The sequence below is a fragment of the Falco punctatus genome (assembly GCF_963210335.1).
Source record: "Falco punctatus genome assembly, chromosome: 4".
Classification (NCBI taxonomy): domain Eukaryota; kingdom Metazoa; phylum Chordata; class Aves; order Falconiformes; family Falconidae; genus Falco; species Falco punctatus.
Window position 1 is genome coordinate 87,353,743 of NC_137583.1, and position 24,662 is coordinate 87,378,404.

Here is a 24,662-nt window from a genome sequence, read left to right on the forward strand (position 1 = left end):
TGCATAGAGATTACCCAGCCATCTTTCTTATAAAATATCATGTCAGGGATAGCAAATGGGAATGGCAGAAGTAGAAATGGTTATTGGATCATGTTGTCCACATGGTGTTGGGCCAGTGCAATGGCTCTTTGCCTCTACTGAACTCTAGAACTGCATCTTATTGTCCACACACCTAGCCAAGGATCTTGAGAGCAGAAAAGAGGGGTCAGAGAACCACCCTTTCCTGCAGTTCACCTCCACAGCACATGGAATAAATTTAGTACCACAGAGGAATTGAGATGTTAAGAAAGGTCATTGTTTTCTTACATTATTGTCCCTGTGTCTTTGCCTTATGTCTTACACAGTCACTCGCTGAGCATGTGGTGGTTATGCAGTACTACCAGGTGGGAACGGCAAGCTCTTACAGTTGCTTTACACAGCTACAGATACCCACCAATACCTACAAGGCAACAGAGATTAAGATCCTTATAGCTAGTAATGTGATTTGTGGACAGCAGCAGGTTCCTGTATTTAATGTTTACCATTCTGGCATCATGGCAGGGTTCCTACACACCATGATGACTGTGGCACAGGGGTGATCAAGCTGATGTTTGCAGGTCAGTTATTGTTTAAAGAAAAATTCCTTGAAAGGACACCAGTTTACATGCATCATTAAAGCTCCATCAGCACATTACACAAGTCTAGGTTGTAAACCATGCCATATCGGGACCTTTCATTCTTTAGATGGATGACAGTAATGATGCCAGCAGTGACAGGGTATGCATCGTGATTAGGCATTGTCACCAGGAGGAAAGACTTTTGAAAAAATGATCTTGCAAAGATGATTGCAGGTAACACAGCAAGTGCTGGAAACTTTTCTGCATCACTGAATCTGTTTCATTGACTCCAACATTTCACTGATAAATGTGATTGCACTTTTCTCTCACTCAGCAAATATAGTGACTGGCATAGTAAAGTAAAACTTTAGGATCTCTGTTTATATCCATTGATCTATGTCTTGTAAGTGTTATGTCACTTGAGACTCTTTATGAAAACAGGTAATTTATAACAGCAAGGAGATAAACTGCTATCCGTCTTATTGCAGTCTTAATGTGAGCTGGTTTATGTCCTTCATTACTGACCATAGGACACAAGTTGATCCCAGATAATAGGGCAAAGACTCTTTCATTACTAAACAGGCAATTTATGGGCAGCCTGCATTTGTAATTTCTGAAAGACACTTACCTTCTCCTCAGTATCTTGTTCTGCATGAAGGAGTTTGGGACTTTAGACCTCGGGCCTATGTGAAAAGGTGACAGATTCTGTGATGAGATCAATGGTTGTCACAGCAGTGACAGGCATGCAGACTTTTGATATTTGCCGTAAAAGAAGAGGTGGCAAAGGACAATGAGTGGAGACCAAACAACCTTCCCACAACCAGAGGAGGCAAAGGCATCACTGGAAGATGACCACCCAAATGCACAGAGACAGTTAGCCTCTTTCAGGATCTCACTTTCAGAAAGGATTCATGCAGTGAACTTCCAGAAGTGAAGTCTCAGGGGATTGCCTTGAGTTTGAGGTATAATATAGAAATCGAAGAGGTTAAAAACCATAAGCACAGTTTTTCAGTTCAAATGTACTTTCTTGTTTGCCTGCATCTGAACATATTGATCTCTTCCTGGCTTTGAAACTCTAGACCAGGGGTCCTCAAACTTTTTAAAAAGGGGGTTGGCGCACGGATGAAGTGGCAGGCAGTCATCTGCGGCTGCTTGGTTTCCCCCCCCCCAAACCCCGGAGCGGGGGGGGGGGGGTGTCTGTAAATACCAGGGGCCGGATTGAGGACCCTGGGGGGCCGTATCCAGCCCATGGGCCGTAGTTTGAGGACCCCTGCAAGCCTCCTGCAAATCCTAATAAAGGCAGACATTCAGCCCAATTCTGCCAGATTCCCTCCATCTCTCAAGGTTTTTAACATTCCCATCCTTTAGAAGAAACCAGATTTAGTTTGATCAGTCAAAATATGCTGTGACCAGCAGGTCTTGAAAATGTTTGACATCTGTAGGAGATAACTTCTTGTCACAGGTATTCAGTGAGCCAACTAGGAAAGGTGCCCTCCTAGTCTTGCTATGTGTGAATAGAGAAAGACTCATGGGGGACGTGATGGTAGGTGGTTGTCTTGGCCACAGTGATCACAAAATGGTGAAGTTTAAAATTTTCAGTGTAATGAGAAAAAAGGACAGTAGAGTTGCTGCCCTGGACTTCAGCAGAGAAAACTTGAAGCTATTCAGGGAGCTGTTTAGCATTCTACCCTGGGAATCTGCTTTTGAGGGCTTAGGAGTCCATGAGTGCTGGTCAGTCTTTAAGAACCACCTTTTAGAAGCACAGGAGCAGGCAATCCCTTTGTGTCCTAAGTCAAACAAATGGGGCAGAAGAGTGCATTACCTGAAAAGGGAAGCTCACTTGGAAGTCAGGAGGAAAAAGAAACTGTATAAACTCTAGAAGTGAAGACAGCCTTTGCAGGAAGAGTACAGAGCTATGCTTTGTTTATGCAGGCAGAAGACTTGAAACGCCAAAGCTCAGTTAAAGTTAAAACTGGCCAGTGTTGTTTCAGATAACAAGAAGGACTGTTTTAAAGTACATTAATAACAAGAGGAGGTCTAAAGAAAACATTTGACGGATGACTGCTGGTCATCTGACTAATAGGGGTGAAGAAAAAGTGAAGGCGTTCAATGCTTTTTGTGCCTCAGTCTTTAATAATACTGATAGACCTTGGGCTGCTCAGTCCCATGATTCAAAGGACCATGACTGTGGGAAAAGTGACTTTCCCTTGTGGACACTGAAATTATAAGGGACCAGATGTATCAGCTGAATGTTCACTAGCCCATGGGCCCTTATGGGATTTATCCCAGAGTACTGAAGGAGCTAACAGATGTTATGGCAGGACGCCTCTCCATCATCTACCAAAGGCCTTGGGAGCCTGGGGAGGTCCCTGCTGATGGGAAGCTACCCAGCTTTCTTCCAGTTTACAAGAAGGGTGTAAGGAAGACCCAGGAAACTGCAGACCTGTTAGTCTAACCACAGTTCCTGGAAAAATTATGGAGAAGTTTATTCTGGGTACTACTAAAAGGTATTTAAAGAAGAATGCAGCCCTCAGGCACAGTCAGCATAGATTCATAAAGGGAAGGTCCTGTTTAACTAATTTGATATCCTTCTATGATAAGGTCATCTACATAGTGGATGAAGAGGAGATGGATGTAGTTTTTCTGGATTTATTAAGTATTTTGGAACTGTTCTCACAGCATCCTTTTGGACAGGTTGTCCAGTATGGGATGAATGGGTTTGTAGTGTAAAGAACAGCCAGAAAGGCAAAGCTCAAAGGGTTGTAGTGAATAAGGCTGCATCTGGCTACATCTGACCAGTCACCAGTGGTGTTCCTCAGGGCTCAGTTCTAGGGCCAGTTCTCTTCAATATTTGTATCAGTGATGTGGATGCAGGAGTTAAATGCACGTTTAGCAAATTTGCTGATACTGGAATGGGAGGTGGCTGCTGACTCTCCCAAGGCACAAGAGGCCTTGCAGATGGCTGTTGATAGATTGGGGCATCAGGCAGTCATCAGTGGCATGAAACTGATGATGAACAGTTGCCGGATCCTGCACCTGGGAGGGAGTAAAGCTGGCCACAAGGACAGGTTGGGAGAGGAGTGGCGGGAGAGCAGCCCTGCAGGAAGGGCTCTGGGGGTGCTGGCTGACAGGAGGCTCAGCAGCAGTCAGCAGCGTGCCCTGGCAGCCACGGGGGCAAACCCCACCCTGGGGTGCACCAAGCACAGCATCACCGGTCCGTCCAAATGTGTGATCATCCTGCTGCATTTAGTGCTGGGGCGGCCTCACCTTGAGCATTGTGTGCAGGGTCCCATCCCCATTTAGGAAGGCTGTTAAGGTCCTTGAATGTGCCCAAAGTAGGGCACCAAAGCTGGTGAAGGGCTGGAAGTCATGTCCCATGTCCTCTGTGGAACGGCTGAGGACTCTGCGTTTGTCTAGTTTGGAGGGAAAGCAGCTGAGGGGCGACCTCACTGCTCTCTACTGCCTGAGGAGGGGACATGGAGAGGGAGGTGCTGAGCTGTTCCCCCTGGCACGCAGCACCAGGATGACTGGGAATGGCTCAAAGCTGAGTCTGTCAGGGGAGGGTTTGATTTGACATGGGGAAATATTTCTTTATCAACAGGGTGGTCAGACCCTGGGACAGGCTTCCTGGCAAGGTGGTCGATGCCCCATGCCTGTCACGACCGTTTCAGAGGCATTTGGACAGTGCCCTTAATAACCATGCTTCAACTTTTGGTCAGCGCTGGGAAGCGACCAGGCAGCTGGACTCAATGATTGTTGTACGTCCCCTCCAGCTTCAATATTCTCTTCTCTCGTCATTTTCTTCCTACCTCCTTTCCCTACCAGCACGGGCTGAGGAAATCTCTGCTGACATTTCTTCCCAGCCCTGCCCCAGCAGAAGGGATTGAATGGGCAGTCGTGTCCCAGCCTGGGCATTGCCTCTGTCACCTTGTGGGCAGGAGGCACGTCCCTCCTGGGGGGGGTAGAGCTTTGCATCGCCTCAAGATCGTTTGACCATCCAGGCAAATTGGCAAAGAGCAGGTGTGGCAGGCGGTTTGCGAAGGGGTTCTGTGTCCATCCAGTTTCACTGGGTTTCCACAGGATGGCAAAACCCCCGCATCTCTGACCCTGGGGAGGCTGAGACCAAGCCCTCAATCTGAAGGAGGACATGCTCCTCGATAGAATAGCTGCAAACCCTTGTGAGGTGAGCAATACCTGCTCATTTCCCCATGGATTTTTTTATCCCACTTGTACTCATTTTTAGAAATGCTTGAGCTGTTTTCCTTGGAAAAACAAGCTTAACCTCAATATCCTGAGAACAGCAGTACTCCCTCAGAGCAGACATCCATGGCTTAATGCTCTTGTCTCCAAAGTGGCTGACCATAAAGATCATTAAAAGGAGAGCCCACGAGCAGTGCAGGTCTACTTGTGCCAGGGTCCTGGGGGTTCTCATAGGCCTTGGTGGCTAAGACTGGCCTCCCCTGGGAAGCCCTGGCACCCCCGTCTCCTGCCAAGGCTTGCGATGGGCAAGTGAGCAAGAGTGCCAGGCTGTTCACTTCTGTTCCTGGCATTCACTGTAGGTTGAAAAACAACTGTGAGACTCTAGTTTGCCTGAAATGCCAGGGATTTCTTGGCTCCAAAAACACCTTCAAGGGCACAAATCACAAAGGTTACAAGTGGAAACAGGATTTTCTTTTATTCTTCTGAATCTGTTAGAGCCGATGCTCAAAAACATTAAGACAACGCACGTGTGTAGCCAGGAGCAAGCTGGTGCATCCCTCAGTTCAGCTGGAAAACCCGTCCCTTGCAGCCTGGCATGGGAAAGGCACAGAGCCACAGAGAGGAGCAGCAGGGACACAGGCCAAGCAGTGCCTGCTTGCTGAAGAGTGAGAGCTTCATGAATGAGCCCCAGGACCGACCATGCACAAAAGAATAATAAGAGCTGTGGTGCCATGGGGTATTTCCCAAAGTATGGCCTGTACTGATGACAAGCACACTTTTTTCCTTTGGAAACATGCTCCACCACTGTGCTTCTTGGCCAGGGGCCAGGGATGCATGGAAAGCGCTCTCGTGCCTGCCCTGCGCTTGCCTTGCACATGGGAGAGCTGGAAAGTGGCAGCTCCTGATGGGGCAGCGAGCCTGGAGCCCGGCCAAGCGGAGGCTGTTTGGCACCAGGCAGAAGCCCAGGGGAAAGGGAGCCGAGGGCAGAGCAGAGCTGGCTCCTGCCAAGGCTTGCGATGGGCAAGAGAGCCAGAGCGCCAGGGCACGGGGGTGCCTCGGGGGTGCGAGGGCAGCGGGCAAGAACCTGGCCGAAAGGGCCCCGAGGAGCCCTGGCCAGGGGCTGTGCTCAGTGCTACCGAGGAAAAGCAGCAACCCGCGGGGGCCACGCTGGGGGCCCCCTGGCAGCCTCAAAAGCTTCCTCCCCCCGGATGCGGGGCACGAGGCCACCTTCGTGGGGCACCAGCAGCAGGCACCTGGCCAGAATGGCCCAAAGGAGCCCTGGCCAGGGGCCCTGCGCGGTGCTGCAGAGGCAGGCAAAAAACCCCGGGCAGGGACACTTGCTCGCCCACCGCGGGGGAAAAAAAGCCTTCCTCCCCCCAGCTGCAGGGCACGAGAGGCCACCTTCGTGGGGCACCAGCAGCAGGCGGTGACCTGGCCCAAGGGACCGCAGGAGCCCTGGCAAGTGGTCGCGCTCAGTGCTGCAGAGGAAGGCAAAAAACCCCCGGGGGCCAGTGCCAATGTGCCCCGGGGGAAAATTCCTTCCTGACCCCAGGCAGCGCTGGCGATCGGCTGTTCCCTGAGCACGTGAGCGAGACCGGCCTCCTCGTCCCACGGGCTGGGCACGCCTCCCGGGAGACGCCCCAGCCCTCTTCTCCCTCAGCCCGGAGCCACCTCAGGGGCTCCCAAGAGTGACCAAACACCCCTGGCCTGATCGACCTGGGGGGACAAGAATCCTTCCTGTGCCTGGCAGGGCACCAGTGGCTGCTCCAAAGCTCTGGGACCCCTGGCAATATCTCTGCATCCCATAACTCACGGCCACTGCTCCTGGCTCCACAGGGATGAAGCCGGTGAGCTCTGCAGCACTCCTCAAGAAGGCATTCCCTTGGTGGTGCCATGGCTGCCCAGCTGAAAAGGATTTCTTTCCCTTTAGATGAGCTTTGAACATTGCCCCACCAGGAAGTTGTCTTGCAGAGAGAATCTCTGGCAGCCTCGTCCAGGCTCCAGCCTTCCTCCCTCAGCCCCCCGGGAATCCCACCGGCCCCTCCAGGCCTTCCTCTCGGGTGTCTTCAGGCCGGTGCCAGGCCAGCTCTGCCCGGGGGACACAGGACGAGGCCCCTTTTATACTCCCCCGGGCCACTGTGACTGCTGCGTTGCCAGGTGATGGCACTGTGACACATTGGTGACACGGGGGTGACATGCACTCCCCAGGCACCACCCCATCCCCCGCCCAGCCCCCCTGGGAGGAAGGGCTTTGGGGTGCCGGCCCGAGGCAGCCCCTGTGCCCAGCAGGCCCAGGGGGCTGTCCCTGCCCTTGGTGGTCATGCACGGGGCACAGCTGCTGGACGTCCCTCTCCATCCATCTGGACATCCAGGTGGTCAATGCCCCACACCTGTCACTGTTTCACAGGCATTTGGACAATGCCTTTAATAACCATGCTTCAATGTTTGGTCAGCGCTGGGAAATGGTCGGGCAGCTGGACTAGATCATTTTATATTCCTTTCCAACTGTATTAGTCTGTTCTGTTCTATTCTATTCTATTGTAAATGCATTTCATTACAATGCAACAGCGTACTAGAGTTGTTTTAAAAAATTATGGTTTTTTTTGTAAAACCCAGCACTGATCCTGTAAAACCTGTTTTCTTTCCCATGTCAGTCACCACAGCAGTGCTAACTTTTCTGTTTTGCTAACTCTGAACTCATCTTTAGATGTGTTAATATCCTCAGCAGGTTTGGTTCTGGACTTCGAGCCATTTGTTACTTTGTTGAAAGATGCAAAGCTAGTTTTATCTTGAAAATTGAAATCTGACCTGTATTTTTATCTATCCTCAAAGGGTGTAATTCAGTTTGCTGTTATGCAGTGTTAATGCTCTTTTCATCTCTTGAATTGGGGATTTTCCTGTGTCAAAGGACTTATCTGCTATTAAGCCAGTATCTTGTGTAACAATTCCATTTAGTTTATTTTTCTTGATTTATGTTTGGATTAAGTAAATCAGGACACTAGCATCTTAATTTTAAATTAAGTAGTAATTAACATGCTTCTTTTGAAATGGTTTTCTGCCATGATGTTGATAATTTGTATTGTAGCCCAAGACATACAACATTGCCATCTCTAGTTACAGTCTGTGGATGTTGTACTGTGGCTGCAAGACCACAGGCTTGCCAGGCTTGCAGTCTTTTGCCCCCTGCCTCAAGTTTTGTTTCATTTAGTTTAGCTGAACCAGCATTTTTTTCTAATGACAGGGGGACTGTGCCTAGTTTGTTTTACTTTTTCTTATCTTCTTATGGTATAACCACATTTTTGTATAGGCACTAGTAAAAAGTATTTACTTTGTGCAGAATGAGATATAGATGACTAACGTGATGGTGCAATGCAGAGGAATACAGAATTGGTACGATAGCAGCAGCCTTGAAAAGTGGCAACATGGGACTCAGGGCAGAGAAGTACAGGTATGGGATGACACAGGACTGGGCACTGACTGATATAGGGGACCCCAGGGCTATGAACAATTCAGCAGCGATCAAATACATTCAGGACTGGAGCTGGGCAAAACTGATTTCAGGGGTACCAAAGAAACGGAAGAATATATGCAAAACTTACCCTATGTACAGTAAATTATATATAAACTAAATGTAGTAAATGCAGTGTAGTAAAACATAGAGTAAACATGGCTCAGAGTTGCAGACCAGTGAAGAACAAAGATGTAAATGCACATTAGCACAACCAAAAATGACACCAAGCAGATCCTTCAGTGAGGGAGAAGAAGCCACCGCCACTGTAGTCCTCCCAGCAAAGGACTCAGGATACTGAAGGCTCCCCATCCTTGCTGTCCTCTGTCCCCAACACATGCCAGTCCTGCTCAGGCTGAAGCTGCGCTCTCAGCTCCACTCAGATCCACACCGCTGACAGGAGAGGGCCTGCTTCCCACCTGGGGTTACACCTCTCAAAATAAAGGTACCACTCTGTGCAAAAAACACTGCCGGTTTGCTTTGACTCTTTTTCCTGAATAACTGGTGACATTCTTTTTTGATTGGAATACCTTTCCTCCTTCTCCCCACCTTGTTTTATTAACTGTGAAGTTGTTTAAAGTCCAACAGTGAATTTGGATTTCATTAGGGCCAATTCCACTTGTGACGCAGATCTGAAGACTTGAATCAGCTGTGATTGTTGCTGTACTGATACTCAAACTGCTCTGAGAGTGCACAGATAGATTCTCCCAGAATGGAAAAAGAAGAAAGGGAAAAAAACTTTGATTTGTTGAGCATAATTGTATGGATAATCTCAATCCATTACTTTGTGGCACAGAACAGTTTTCCATTCACACATCCATCTTCTCTGAAATAGAAGACTATTCTTACATTTTATTCACATAATGGTTTTGATAGAAAATCTGTTTTGCTGCAGATGAGGGCCCTGGAGGTTTTTGGTCTATTGTAATACATGAGAACTGCCTGACATTGCAGTATTCGTTCTCTAGTGCTATCGCCTAGCAGGGCTAAAAGCACTGACGTCTTTTACAGTTCTGCTATTGCCATTATCCATTTCAATGGGGTTTAAATGTAAAAGTGAAATTGATGGTGTTAAAGCATGAATTTCAATCATGCTAAGAAAGAAGGTATTGATGGGAGCTAGCAAGGGAGTTCTGGACAAAAATATTGCAAGGGAGAAGCTGAAAGGGATTGCTATAAGCCCAGTGACTCCGTGCTGTCGAGTTACAGAGCTACTACACATTAAAAGATGTCATTCCATGTTGCATAACTCAGGACGAGGTGAATTTGTCCTTGTCAGTATTATGGCAACCATATCTTTCCTCTGCCCTGAGGTGGGACTTCATGGGAAAAATCTTCAAGTCTTTACTCAGCTTCTTATCTGAGATTTAGAGTGTCCCTGCTCATTAATCTTTGTGGCCTGGGTGATTTCTTCTGGCTAAAGACTTATTGTGCTTCTTGTAAAAATCATACCTTTGTAATTATAGTACAACATTCTGTCTGAGACTGAGTCTTTATGGAGCAGTAGGAGAGACGCTTTGTACCATACAAATTACAAAGAACACAGTAACTTAGTAACTCAGGGTTAGCAAAACTAATGAGAAAGAGGTAAGGCTGTTTTGCAGGAGCTTAATAAGTTGGAGCTTAATTTCCACAGCAGATAACCAGAGCTGTGTGCAACCTTGGCACAAATTGAAAATAGAATCATGAAGTGTTATGCGGCCCATTGAAGCACCTCTGGCATAACTATTGCTCTGACCCCTGCTTGGATCCAGGCAAACATCCATGATTTTTCTCTGGGGCTGTCATCAGGTCTCCCCTTGCCTGCTTCCGTGTGTTCCGCGTCCTAAGGCTTAATGGCATCACCAAGAAACATGCAACTTTGTGAGAAATACAGCCATATTTTGTGGATCTTTGCACTTAATCTTGCATTGCAAACAACTGAAAAAGCTTGTCAGATGACTTGACTTTTTTTCTTTTATAGAGCATGCTCAATACCTGTTTAATTGGTTTAAATCAAGTTTAAACACTAAGCAACCCTAAAACAACGGAGCTGTGGTCTTGATTATAGGATTATAGATGAGGTAACAAAGAAAAAAATAAAAATATGTTATATTTTAGACCATACTCTACAGTAAAAGCCCTCCTTAGCTTTTGTGGTATTTTAGGCATCTGGAGGAAGGACAAAGAAAAGGATGGTGTGTCTCCAGGCACCTCTTTCTTCCCATCTTCAAAATAGAAGCCCTTCTGCCTTCCCCAGCTTAATGTTTCCAAGCCTACCGCAACCCTGAAAAATACTGTCCCTCCTAGCCTGAGTGATATTCTTACAAAGTAGAACATTTCTTGCAAGACTTTCTCAATGATGTCCCATAAGCACACCATTTTGTAAAGTCCAGTTACTCCTAGGTAATAATCATAACACGATAATTATTAACGGGACGAATTACAAACTTAGCATTTAGTGTTTTTTCTAACTAAACTCCCTTTCCCACTTTGCATTAGTTTGGTGTCCCTGCTGCTGTAACATCTACCCTGGGGTTTAAGTCCCAGTCCCTGTTGCCTCCATTTACTGTTTGCTCAGCCTAAAGTGGGAGAAAAATACCTGTAGATCAATATGTTGAAACCATTTGAGGGAAGGAGTGTGACAATGTGCCAAAGAAATTTTGAGGCATAGTGACTGACAAAGGTTCACAGCAAGCAACAATAATAATGTTTGTAAACTGGATTTTTATTACAGATTTCCTTCTGCAGCGCTTTTCTTACCAAATGATACCATTTGATGATAAAAATAATTATGTATGTTTAGCAAAACATTTCCATTGTGCTCTTAATAAAATGTCTTTTTCCCCTGAAAGTGTTTTAAGATGAATGGATACCAATGTGCGAAAAGGTGATTTTATCTTTATAGGAATTTGTTATGAAAAGTCTTTGAAAATGTCTCTCTCATGCTGCAGGTTTTCCCTCTCAATTTGCACTGTTTGTATTTATCCTTTCACCAGCAGCATCTGCAGCCAAGGCTTTCCGCAGAGCAAAATCACAGCATTTCAAATGAAATGTAAATCCTTAATGATGGGCCTCTTCAGTAGACTAGATGTAGCACTAAACAAAAATCGACTGATTTTTTTTCAACAAAATGGTGACATGCATTTCAGTAGGAACGCATCCACCTGTCGGGCCCTGCAGTTGTGCTTGGTAGTGGCAGTCCTGCTTGTAAGCATACGGTGGTGATGGTTTGAAATCTCAGCTGTATAGCTGCACCCTGTTGAATAAACCCACAACCAATAGCAGTCCTAAAAACTCTGAAATCTATTTTCACTTAAAAACTAAGAAAGTGAAATGTCTTCACTGAAAGGGTGGTCAAGCATTGGAACAGGCTCCCCAGGGACATGGTGGAATCACTTTCACTGGAGATATTTAAAAAATGCATGGATGTGGTGCTTAGGGACATAGTTTAGTGGTGGGCTTGGCAGTCCTGGGTTAATGGTTGGACTTCATGATCTTAAAGGTCTTTCCCAAGTTAAATGATTCCATGATCCTACGATCCTCCTCTGACTGTACAGATGAAAGGTCACATACAACTGAAAATTAATTCCCTGTAAAGGCAAACTGCATTTTGGTTATGCTCTGTCATGGTTAAGAATTTAACCTGGCATCGCAGACTGAGTCCAAGTCAAATTACAATCAATGCTTTCAAGTTTGCAAGATCATAAAAAAGATCAAAATAAAATATTACAAATAAATAGCTGCTTTGTATAGCAACTCCTACTCTTATTTGCTTAATTGCAATAGTAATGATAATTTACTATATTGCAGTGGAGGCTGCAGTTAAGGGACTAGGGTGTCATTGTGCCAGGACGTGACAAAATAAAACAAACCCATGATCCTTTCAACACCGCTGTTGTCAGTGCAACAGTGGCAGTGATCAGTTAAGAGAGGTGTCTAACTGGCAGTTCCGCAGCTGTGATGCTCGCAGGAGTTGTGTGCGCACGCGAAGGCATGGCTTGCGGGCAGCGGTTGGTGTGGGAGATGCTGGCGGGAGGGCTGGTCCCTACGCAGCACCCCAGCCAGGGGAGGACACCTGGCAGTGGAGCCGGGGCAGCCATGCAGCTTGGCCGGACAGTGACACAGCTGCACGCTCACTCTGCTCTCGCGTGGGGCAGCGGTGGCTGGGAAGCCTTTCTCATGCAGGAGGAATTTGAAATTCCATTTGAAATTGAATTTCATAGTGGGTTCCCCGTAGCTCTCACAACTCTTTTGCTTGTCATGTGTTCTTTGAGTTTTAGGCTTGTAACTTCAGTAACATTCAGAGAATGTAAAGCTAGGGGACTAAAATACTTCATTTGTAAGGATATGCAAGCCTTTCGACAAGGTTATTCAGGGCAGCTAAATTAGCTCCTTAACAAGCATTGCTGTAATATATTCCTCGCTTTTTGTCTGAATCCCGCTTTTTTCACTTGAATTTATTCAGCAAGTGGAATAAAACCTGTTCCGAGAGTCTCCCAGCATCTAGCATACCTGTAGCTCCCAGGAGAAGGAGATGTAAATGTCTGGGTGCATCTGCAAGTGGGAAAGTATATACCGGACTCCATCGGGATCCTGTACTAACAGATTATTGACAAAGCACTCCTGTGCCTAGACCATAAGCAACCCTAATATTGACGGAGCACTCTGAAAAGTGACAGAGAGAGACCTGACACCATGAATGAAAATAAAATTCTAGACCTTTTTTATCTGTGTTGTTTTCTTACTAGGTATGTTTTCAGAGAAAGACTTTGCAATGAATTAGCAGACTTCTCTTGCCCAAGCTTGTTCACGAGATGACGTTTATTGACATTTCTTTAGAATAATATTAATAATATTCAATCTGATAATTGCCAGTTTGTCTAAATAGGGTAAATAGTAATACATGTTAAAACCAGCTGACCTAGCCTAACTGGTTAGTTCACAAAGCTGTGTATCTGTGCTATGAATGCCCATGTCATCCCCTTCTCACTGCTCACACTTACATGTACACACACACACGCACACATGAAATCTGTTACAGCTTTCCTCCTGGGATACATTAAAGTAAATGGAAAGCTGGTTCTTTTTCCAGAGCCTCTCATTCTGCATTCTTGAGAGTCAGAATTAAATGGAAGGGATGGAATAGAAACATGGAAGGCAATCATATGCACATATTTAAACCTAAAGCCTTCTTCTGTTATTTCAGATGTTCAATTTCAATTTGAATAGAGATTAATAAATTACACAAATTATAATACTCCAGACTTGGGTGTGGGCCAGTGGTGCTATATATAAGCAGTGTTGAGATTCTGGGGCTTTAGCATGCTCATTCATATTCATCCAACGCTAACCAGAGAAATAATAGTGTTATCACCTAGTTCAGTAATCAAATAATGGAAAACCGATCTTCGGGAGTTTTGACTGGAATGGAAAGTAGTTTCTTATTGTGTCTATTAGCTGGAATAGTAAGGACTCAGCTGTGGTGATTTAATGAGTGATATTTTAATAATTTTTTTAATATGGATAAGCAAACACCTTGATGAAACTAGAATCAGCTGTTTCAGTTGTTCATTGGCTTACCATATCGTCTACACCTTAGGAATTTTTTTGACTTTGCAGTGTAATTCTACTTTGCACAGATATTGACTAGCATGCTAACTAAAGTACCGTTACCATTCTTGGATATTATTAATTATGATATTTCTCCAGTAGAAATGTATTAGTGGACTGTTAGGGGCATATCATAATTGTGTCCATATTGCTCAGCTTCATTTGTTGGATTTTTCCTGTGATATGAATGAGTAGATTCCTAGCAGACATGGCTACATTTTCAGAAGAAATGGGTGTAATTGTGCAGAGTAAATCTGAAGACTGAAAAGTTACATGTGAGGCAAATGTATGAAAGTAAAACACATGCCTAAGGTGAGGCAATGACCAGATGAATGTTTTGCCCACCTGCTTGATCTCCCATGAATTCAGTGTTAGTATACTAAATGTGTAGTACGAACACATTTGTGTATGACTTAATATGATAAATTAGGAACTTGATACTAAATGTACCATTAACTTGCTCTACCTTCTGCAACCTGACATGTCATATCCAGAATAACAAGGCTGTAGAATCAAGGTGTTTGGTTTGGGTTTTTTTCAGCATAGACAGCAGTATAGCATATATTGACATTAAAAGCTTCAACTTTTCAGACAGCTTCAAGGGAGCACTGAAACGTGTCTTTCCTGTCTATCCCATGCAGGAAATTACTGGAATGCTGCTTCTTTTGTTACTTCATCATCCTACCTTCACTTCTCCACCTTCCAAGGGGAAACCAGCGCAGACATCTCTTTCTACTTCAAAACATCAGCCTCAGACGGGGTGTTTCTTGAGAATCTGGGGAACACTGACTTCATCAAACTGGAGTTGAAATGTAAGTATGTGCTTCCCATCACTCAGCTTGGCACCTGAAATGGGATTGTGTCAGATACTAGGTTTCAAGAAATGTGTATCATTTAGTAAAATGTGTAAGCTCACTAAATTCTGGAAAAAATTCCAAATTGAGCTGCTTGACACAAGTTGCCTTACATGGGAGGAGCACTTGAAGTATATTTGGATTGTTTATTGAGGGGAGAAATACAAAGAAGTTTTGAACTGCTACCATCAGTTATAAAATTGATACTGACCTGTAAAGATTTTTCAAAATCACATGCCAGATTTCTTTAAATTGTGTGTCTTCAGCTCTGAGTGCTTTTCCTGCTTTATCTCATCATCATTTTGGAAATAGGGAAAGAAAGAAAAAAGAGAGACCATTCTAATCAGCACTGTAAGGAGCCAAAGAGCTGAAAATTGACATATGATATTTAAAATCCTTAAAATATCTCATAAAAATAAATCTTTATCAGTATTATCTATTAATAAAATTGCTGATCCAAAAAAGAGGGCATAATTACATCAAGAGACAAGTTAATTTTATTATTTAAACCATTTTTAACGTCCCAGGGGCAAACTTTCCAAGGAAAATGCTAAAATCCTCAGCTGTACCTGAATTCTGCTTAGTGAAATTGAAGTAGTTGAATTGGGGGGGGGGGGGGGGATGTTTTATGCCTCCTTTGTTCTCCCTCGACCCAGTTTACCCTGCCCTAAACAGGAGCAGTGACAGGCCTGCTGTGCTACGTGCAGCTGTTATTACAGCCTCTAGCAGCACGTTACAGCAGCAGGGTGACAGGAGCACAGCAAGCTGCCTCCCTGTGCTCTAGCACCAGGGGAAAGTGTTTGTGCTTGCTTTTGCTGCAGAACCTACCTGTGGATGCCAAGGACCCAGCTCTAAATATCGATGCACAAAAATCAGCATCAAAAGTCACTGGTGTTGAAAGAAAAGGAATTGTTTGCATACCCCACATAATCTATTTTTAGGCAGATTCAATTTGATTTATACAGGCATCTAATATTAAAACAAAAAGCCATTTTCAACACTTCTCAAACTCTAAACACACAAATTAGAATATGGATATTTAGAAACCACTAGGAGACCCCTTTAAAAATCTAACTAAATTTTGCCTCTGGATAAGAGTAAAGTGCCAAGTTCCAAGTGGATGATGGCTTCTTCCCTTCTTTCTACACGGAATTTAGTTGATGGTGCTTAATCCTAATTTTTGTTACTCTGTAACAGGGGCAAATCAAAATAGCTCCTACTGAGGCACAGGGAGGTCTTGTTTGTATTAACAGGAGGCACAGCCCTTTAATAATGAAGTGGCAGCTCTTTCTAATTTCACTTTAAGTATTTAAAAATTTAAGTAGTACTTGGCAGTCAGTTGGGGTGGGTGTTTTCAGAGTTTCTTGGTCTTCTGTGCTGTGCAAGGTGTTCTTAGTTGTTGTAGTTACCACAGCAGCCATGCTGTTTGCTTAGCTAGAAGATGACAACAATAGCAAATGAAAGTGAGTTGGCAGTAACTATAATTATTTTGCGCATGACACAGTTTAAATAATAATCATGCTGTAGTGGCTTGTGGAATAGATGCACTACTTCAAGAATGCATGTGGAGGTATACCCAGAATATCATTAAATAGGAGTTTAATTTTAAGCTTATGTTTGAGATCCACTGACTTTGTTGTGATCTGGTGTATGCACAAATTCAACCTCTGCCTCATGCCCCTGAATCTAAACTTTAGATTACAAATTCTCAATGGCAGAAATTGAAATATCATCTATAAAAAAAGTCTGTAAGGTCAAACATGCTATTGCTATTTAAAGTAGTAAAATACTCTTGATTAAACCTATCCTGACTGTATTTGCTAAAAAGTACCAAGAAGGTCATTCAATATAAGTGCATTTACTCTACCCTGTCTTTCCTGGAAGCCATTGCTTGACATTTTCAGAGCCCCAGAAAATCGACATTTCTGTGACTTAAATGTTTTACCAGTCACAGCTTAAAGAAGAGTTTAATACTGTAGGTGTAGTAACAAAAAGAAACTCTTTCTTCTGAATTACATGTTTATTTAATGAATGTTTGTTTTAGACAGTTTTCGTGTTCGTTTCATTCTAGTCTGCACTTGTGGGTTTTTTTTTTAATTACTTCAAATGAGAAGTTTCTGAATTTCAGAAGTTACTTACATGACTTACAGTAGACTCTGCTGCTTCTTAAAAGACTTCCTCTTTTGCAGAAATCCTGTAAAAAATAATACGTGAAATTGTTTCTTAATAGGAACATAAAGTTAAGTAAGGTAATTACAGAATTGCCCCTAAATCCTGAAGCAGGTTTCCTTTGACAAGCTGCTTTCTAGCTAACCCATCACATTCTCTAGTAGAAGGGCTGTTTGGTATCAGATGTATCAATTTTGCATAATGGCCATCATCACAAGCTGCTGCGAACTGCTGCTCTTCAGTGGGTGCATCGCTTTTGTCATTGCCTTCTCATCAGGTACACCTCTCATTGAAGAGGAATGGCTTCCTACAAAACCTGTTCTTGATTTCTTTACCTTTTATAGTTCCAAAAGAAAAATGTTGAAATGAGTACTCTGCCAGTGGAAAGCGCAAATGTTCTTTTCTTCTTCCCTTACATGTGAAATCCCTGTGTGTACCTGTGATATATAGTTAGTGATGTGTAAGCCTAGCTCTGCAGACCAGGAGCTGAAAGGTTCTACAATATGCAATATATTAATCGGCTTGCTGCACTTGGTGAAGGCATTAGGGAAACAAATCATTCGGTCTGTAAAATTCTTAGTTTCAAGACTTTGGAAAGCAGTTTGCTACTGTGTGTTTTACTCTAAGCACAAGAGTAGTCCCTCATTACGTGGTTTTACTGGTGTGCTGTCTTGGAGCTTCTTAAGGCCTAATGACTGCACAGATTATTTCCTAATCTCTAGATAAATCTCTAGGTTTATAAGAAAAGGAGGTGGAATCTGTGGTATCTAGAAGAGTAACATCATGTGCCTTCAGCAAAGCCCCAGATTGCTGTCTCAGAGGAGAGGGGGAATACAGGAAGGGAAGAACATGTTTTTCTGATTTAAGAAACGGCTTTTCCAAACAGCTGACAAGGAAGCCTGCCATGAAAAAAACAATGCTAAAAGTCTGTGAACTTAGCTGAAGTCTTTAGTTATCCCATTTATCAAGCAGCCCCTCTGGCAGGCTCGTACTTGTCACCATTCATGGAACTGTTGGCAGAGATGTAGAATTACCTGAAGCCTCAGTTTTTACATACATCAGTAAATCTGCAGAACCCCATTATTTTTATAGCTGGCTGGTCAGCTGACAGTAACTAGGTTGGCTTAGGAAGGAGGTAGCTGAGTGAGGTATATATTTTTCTGTATGGCAGTGCTTCCAGAAACCTATGTCACTGGTCAAAATTTCCAGATGTTTTTTAAATTAAAACTGTTTTTTAAAGAGAGAAAAAAAAAACCAAAAAAAGTATGCTTTTTCTTTTAGAGTTTTCCTATACACTTTTGGGAGAGTTTAACCTGAAATCTAGTCTTCCTATAAAAATACCATTGAGAAGATCATTTTTTTCATTCATTCAAGCCTACTGCCATGGGCATTATTTTCCTTCTTTAACCCTGACCTAGCCTTTAGGACTCGGAGGATTGTAACTTGCTGTCTAAAAGCCTGCCAGGGCAAGTCTCAGACAGTTCATTTTCAGTGCCTTTCATAAACACAATCCACAAAAAAGTTTGAATGTCGTTTTAGGGAACTGCTTGGCACCTTTCTCAGAGCTCCTCATTTGCTCACCCAGGCACCTACGAAATCTGGCACCTGCTCTCCATATAACTGTATTGGGGATGTGTAATAGAGCTGGCACTTGCTTGGAGAAGTAACAGGGAGTTGGATGTAGTATGTGGCACTTCTGTGAACTGAAATAAGCTGTGTGGTCCATCAGATGCATATATCTGCCATAAGAGACCCACCTGCTACTACTACCAGTTCAGTTGGCCATTGCCCTAAGTCATCCATCCTTTGGCTTTACCCCAGTCCCCTTGGTGCAGAGGGCAGGAGCAGACCGAGCATGTGTGAGATGAAGCAGCAGCCTCTGCGTCAGCCAAAAGCAACATGGATCCTCCAGGTCTTCACCAGCGATCCAAATGGTCCCTTTTTTAAGCACATCAGGGTTGAATGTTGCCAAACAAAACATGCCAAGAATCCTGCTGTGAATTCTTGAAAACTCTCAGCTCCCCTTCCTGTTGAGTTCTTCCTTGCAGTTGCTTTTCCCTGGAAATGTCTGCTTTGCAGAATGGAGCCTGGTTAGAGCCATTGAAGTGCAGGGAAATAGGACTCCAGTATCCAAATGTGAAACTGGGCAGCAGGCAGGGGGCTACCTAAAATCCGGCTGTATATCAACATATCTGATTCGGGTCAAATGAGCAAGGGCATGGTTTTGTTCATTTATGGAGTGCGGGTTGAAGACTTTGGAGAGTTATGACTACAAAACCCCAGCTCCTTCGTACCTGTGAAATGTTTATCAAATAGACAACATCTGAATTTTCTGATCGAGAGAAATCTTAAGTTTTGGAAGAGATGTATTCCTGAAAGCAAATTTTGGAAGGGGCATATTTCTGAGAATTTGGGAAGAAGCATCTACCATCACCGTTTTGTATCAGATTACCAGGACTTTTGCTCTAGAAAGCTTGTGTTGAATTAAACTGTTTCCAGAAAACATCCTTAATAACACTATCATATAATTCTACTGAAAAAAATACTTTGCTCACTTCTGTTGCTCCTCTCATCCCAGCACTCCCAAGCAATTTACAGATGCTAATGAATTTTGTCTCACCGTTATTATTCTGAAGGAAGTAAACAGCAAGTCAGTTTTGCCACAAAAAAAAAAAAAAAAAAAAAAAAAAAAAAAGAGGCTTAGAGAGATAAAGGTCAGCTTGGTTTTATCCTGGCATGAACATGTAAGAGAGGAAGGAGCTTTCTTATTAATTTATTGTAGAAAGTTAGACATAGTTACAACCCCTACATTCAGAGATGCCACTTGGCTGATAACCCCTGCAATGCTCCTGCCCTAAAGGCCTCCCCAAGGAGCGATCGGTGAATTTGGCTGCTGTGGAAGGCATTGCATGGCACAGCTCACTAATGAGAGCAGCGGTGTGGCTTTGGATGGGTCTGCCTGCTCTGTGGGCAAGGGATACTGACAGCACTCTGTTACCCAATGTTTTCATTTGAAGAGAAAGGTCCTGCATTGCTTCTTGCATTTAGCTATTTCTGGGCTGCCTAGTTGAACCGTAAGTCACTTCTTCAAAATCAGACGAGAAGTGGCAGACCAGGGACCATGATTCCCATGGCTCTTTGCTTCTGCCCAGACAGCATTTGTTCCTACAGACTGAGTACTCTAACACATAGCTGATTAATATATTTTCTTATAAATTTTAATAACTTCATCATTTCTTTCTCCAGAGGCACCCTAAAATGGAATTCTACCATATCAATGAGTTTTCCACATGATACTCTTCAAATTCCCATACGTTAACGTAAACGCAGCTTACATTTTCCACTGCTTTATTTTTCTAGCTGGGTAGGGAAAACAGTGTGACCTTTGTTGTTCCTTTTAATTGAGTTGTTACTTCGCTTTCCTAGTAGAAGGTCACTTTTCTGAAAAACAGCCCCCTAGGAGAGCATGTTGCATTAGCCACACGTCAAAGAATTCATAAGACACTGAGGAATCTCTTCATCCCAGAGACCAGTAAGAAGTTATCAAATTAAATGGAAAAACATTACATTTCTTCAGGGAAATTTTTGACCCAAATATTTTTACAGCAGTATTTGCAAACTCTCATCCTGTTCCAGGACAATATGAAAGTTACAAATAATAATAAAAATAAAAAAAACCTAATCTGAAGAACTGCAAGCACCATTATTTTCAAGATAATAGTCCTTTTCGGATGAAGGAGGTGATACTGAAAGGCCTGATAGGCAAACAGGGCAATTTATGACCTGTCTGAGAAGGCCAGTTTCACCTGTGTCCTTGTTCCCAGTTAGCAGGTGGGGACAGGTGCCCAGGCTGGCATGTGGGAGCAAGCCAAAGGCAGCAAATAAACATCCCAGCTGGAGAGCTGGCTAAAACTGACTGATAGAAAATCCTAGGGATAGTGCTGTGGGGAAATTAAGGCCATCAGTAGCTCTTCTGCAACTAGCTTGGACTCTGGTGGGGCACAGGATGCTCTACTCTGGTCTGCCTGAATGTTAGTGCAGCCTTTGTGACCCTGCAGTGCACAGTGCTGTACAGCATCCCCTCGACATTGCCTCTTTCTTTTCAAGGGTGCTGGGATGTTTTTCTCCTTGCCATGAATGCCACTTTAATAGTCATTTTATGGGCAGTGTCTCATAAATCAGTTACAGCTCGCATAAAGTTCAAGGTGGGAACTGGTTGGCATTCCAAAAGCACATTTCTCCCTAACTTTGGTTTGCATTGCACTAAATACGTGCAACACATAGCAAACTGTTGCTAGCCCTGCCACTCACTAGCTCATCTCAGGTCTTCACCCTCATTTCCAGCCTACTTTCAGTACATGCTGAAACTGCATATGCTTTTACTTTCTTCATGTGGGCTGACCTTTTTCCTGCAGAAAGTAAATATTTACTATACTGCACAAAATTACCAGGTGTCTTAGGCATGTGACAGGAACAGACCTTCTAGGTCCTTGAATTTAGATCCTCGCTGTCACAGACAGCCATGATGCATAATCCATGTCTAGCTCCCTACATTTGTTCAACTCTATAAAAATAATTCAAATATTTGCTAGCTGGACAACTGTTTCAGACTTGCACCTTTGTTTGTTCGAAATCTTTTAATTCCTAAAGGGTTTTTATTTGTCTCATTTGTTTATAGCCATTCATTCCTCTTTCGGTATTGTTCTTTGGCTGAACTAATTATTTTCCCTTCCTAGCATTTACTCTCCCCTTGAGTATTTATGGAGCAATCATATCCTCTCTCAGTTTTTAATTGCTATGTTAAGCAAGACAAACTCATGTCACCTCTTCTCATAAGATATTTTGTCTTGTTGCTTTCCCTGCTTATGCTAATAAAGTTCTCCCTACTCATTTCACCTTTAATTCTTCTTTCTTAAACACAGGTAATCAGAGCTATTCACATTAGTTCTGATAATGGTTTACTAGTGCCTTGTACAACGCAATTGTAGCCTGCCCACTGTGTCCCAAGAATTTTTGACCGATCACACTGGGATCCTGTTTATTATATGTTATTTTCTGACCTTTCCAACATTGTGTTACTGGCAAAAAAAATCAGGCATATACTGACTTCTTGTGCAAAGTTATGCATTATAACACTAAATAGGACTGGGCCCAAAATAAATTAGAGGTCCTTTAATTTTCTGATGACCCGTACTTCATCCATCTCATCAACAATCTGTGTGCAATTCTCGTTTCCACCTCCGCTCTTTTTGGAAGAAAATCAAATATTCTAGATCTGTAACAATTCTCTTCTTCCCAAAATCAGAGGGTTTTTTTAACTCAAAGAAGGTTATCTATTACATTGACTTTGTTAAATCTTTTATATGCTTTCATATTCTTTGTGTTCTGTCACACATCAGAAAGTGTTTTCTGACTCACTTACTGGCTTTTTGTCCACTCCTACCTTGCTCAACTGCAGGGTAAAATCTGGACGTTAAGTCATTAAACTATGGTAACTCCATTATTTTACATTTTCTTTGTAATTTCCTGTAATTTGGAAAAAAATTAACTTGCAGAACTGAGGTCAACAGACTTATAGGTAAAGACATTCTCATCCTGCTACTCTTTGAAGTGATTGTGTGCCTTCTTGCATTAGTTCATGAGGTAAGTAGTAGCAGGATGCCACTGACCTCAGTTGACTTCTTCAGCCCAGCTTAGTCACTGAGTTTTCTGCTTTTAACAGGGTTAAGGGCAACATCTTCCACAACCAACTAGGAGGACAAGCTTCCTCTCTTCTCAATAGTTATGACTGAATTTGATTGACTTCATGACTGGATGTGTCTCCTGAAGACAAGATGTCAAAGGCTAGATCCACCAGCAGGCTTAAGCATCTCAGTACGAAATTTTGATACCCAAAACACCCTATTCAGCTGTCACCTAGTGGAAAGTGTGTCAAGCCTGGCTTAGCCTGAATTTTCCAAAGGAATTTCCTCTGGCATGCTCAGATGTGCCTGCACCTTTTTAACAGCTGAGTAGCACATGAAGAGCTCTGGTTTCAGTGGAGTAGGCGTCACTCTGCCTACCTTATGTGGCCAGACTTGGCAGATGTTCCCAGTGCATTCCTCTGCCCACAGGAGTTTCAGATACCTACCTTCTACTGCATCTGTGGATGCTCTGATCACTAGATCATGAGGAAACAATGACTTTGAATATCTCATTCTTTATATCATTCTTTATCTCATTTCATAGTGGCATTTTTAATGAGCTATGGAGCAAATGAAGGGATAGACCTAGTGGCTAGGAGACCTACCTGAGGTGCAAAAATATTTTTTTCCTCAAAAATACTTTAATATTTTAAAATGCTTATCTCGGCAAAGGACAAATATGTGATTTTGACAACATCCTGCCCATGGGATTAAAATTAATCTCAACTGCTCTTTCAGTAGGTAAATAGCCCATGCAGTCTCTGCAATCACACAATCACAACTTGGATGAGTATGGAAGAGATGTCTGGAGGTCATCTGGTCCAACACCCCTGCTCCAGACTTTGTCCCTAATCTCTGAGGCCTGGGATTCCTGAAGGCTGGTCTTGCTAGTAAAGACTGAGGCAAAGAAGGTGTTCATTCCCTCAGCCTTCTCCATGTCCTGTGTCATGGGGGTCTCTGCCTCATTCAGCTGAGGGAACTGGGGGTGTTCAGCCTGGAGAGGAGGGGGCTCAGGCAGGACCTGATGGCTCCCTACAGCTGCCTGACAGGGGCTGTGGGCAGGGCGGGTCGGTCTCTGCTCCCAGGTAACAAGTGACAGGACAGGAGGAAATGGCCTCAAGTTGCGTCAGAGGAGGTTTAGATTGGACATTAGGAGACATTTCTTCTCAAGCATTGGAACAGGCTGCCCAGGCAGGCGGTAGAATCACCATCCCTGGAGGTGTTTAAAAAACACATAGACACAGTGCTTAGGGACATGGTTACTGGTGGGCTTGGCAGTGTTGGGTTAATGGTTGGACTTGATGATCTTCTTTCCAGTCTAAATGATTCCATGATTCTAATACTAATCATCAACAACATTCCATATACTGAAATGCCATGTGTGAGGAAATCTGAAATGGTCCAGCCAAGCTGTGTTGTTCCCTGAGGATGTATGGCCTGAGTCCAGTGGGTCTTCTGGTCCTAATTCATTTGGATGCTTTGGAGAACCTTTCTTCTGAGTGTTTAAAAAGAGCCTTGGTACACTGTAAACTACTTTCTTTTTCTTTAAGTTGGACTGTTTAAATAAAGTGTTGGCAAGTGCTAAGTTAGCCTATTGAAAGTCTAAATTATCTTTCATTGTCTTCACCAAAGCAATTCTTTTTTAAAGTAGAAAAAGATCTGTACCTAAATTATAGATGCAATGAAAGAGGAGGTTCTTTTACTGATAATACAATTGTATCCATAATGCTTCAAATATTTATGCGCACAATTAATTCAAATTGTGTCAATAGATTATTCAAATGAATATAACTTTCTTCTCTTTAAGTACTTGTGAGAACATTATAGTGTGGTAGATGCTGAATGTTCATATAAAGTTTTGGATATAGGTTTTCCTAACACTTTACAGCATAATGTCGGTTTAAATGCTAGTTTTAAAAAGTATCAGTTTAAATCATGATGAAAAATAATTACTTTTTAAGTCACTCTCAGCTTAGTCTCTGTCTCTCTACCTTGCCTTGCTACAGTTATTCTGAGGACAAGGTAAAAAAATATTTATTCTTTTGACTTTTCATTCAGA

The 24,662-nt window shown here is 43.3% G+C and overlaps 1 protein-coding gene across 1 annotated transcript in view; it reads left to right on the top strand.

Moving 5' to 3' along the window:
* Positions 1-24,662, top strand: part of CNTNAP2 (contactin associated protein 2) — a 1,227,711-nt gene that overhangs the window by 1,092,004 nt on the left and 111,045 nt on the right. The window contains exon 17 of the mRNA XM_080386067.1: positions 14,538-14,708. Coding sequence (XP_080242193.1) covers positions 14,538-14,708 — 171 coding nt within the window. The remainder of the gene's footprint in view (positions 1-14,537; positions 14,709-24,662) is intronic.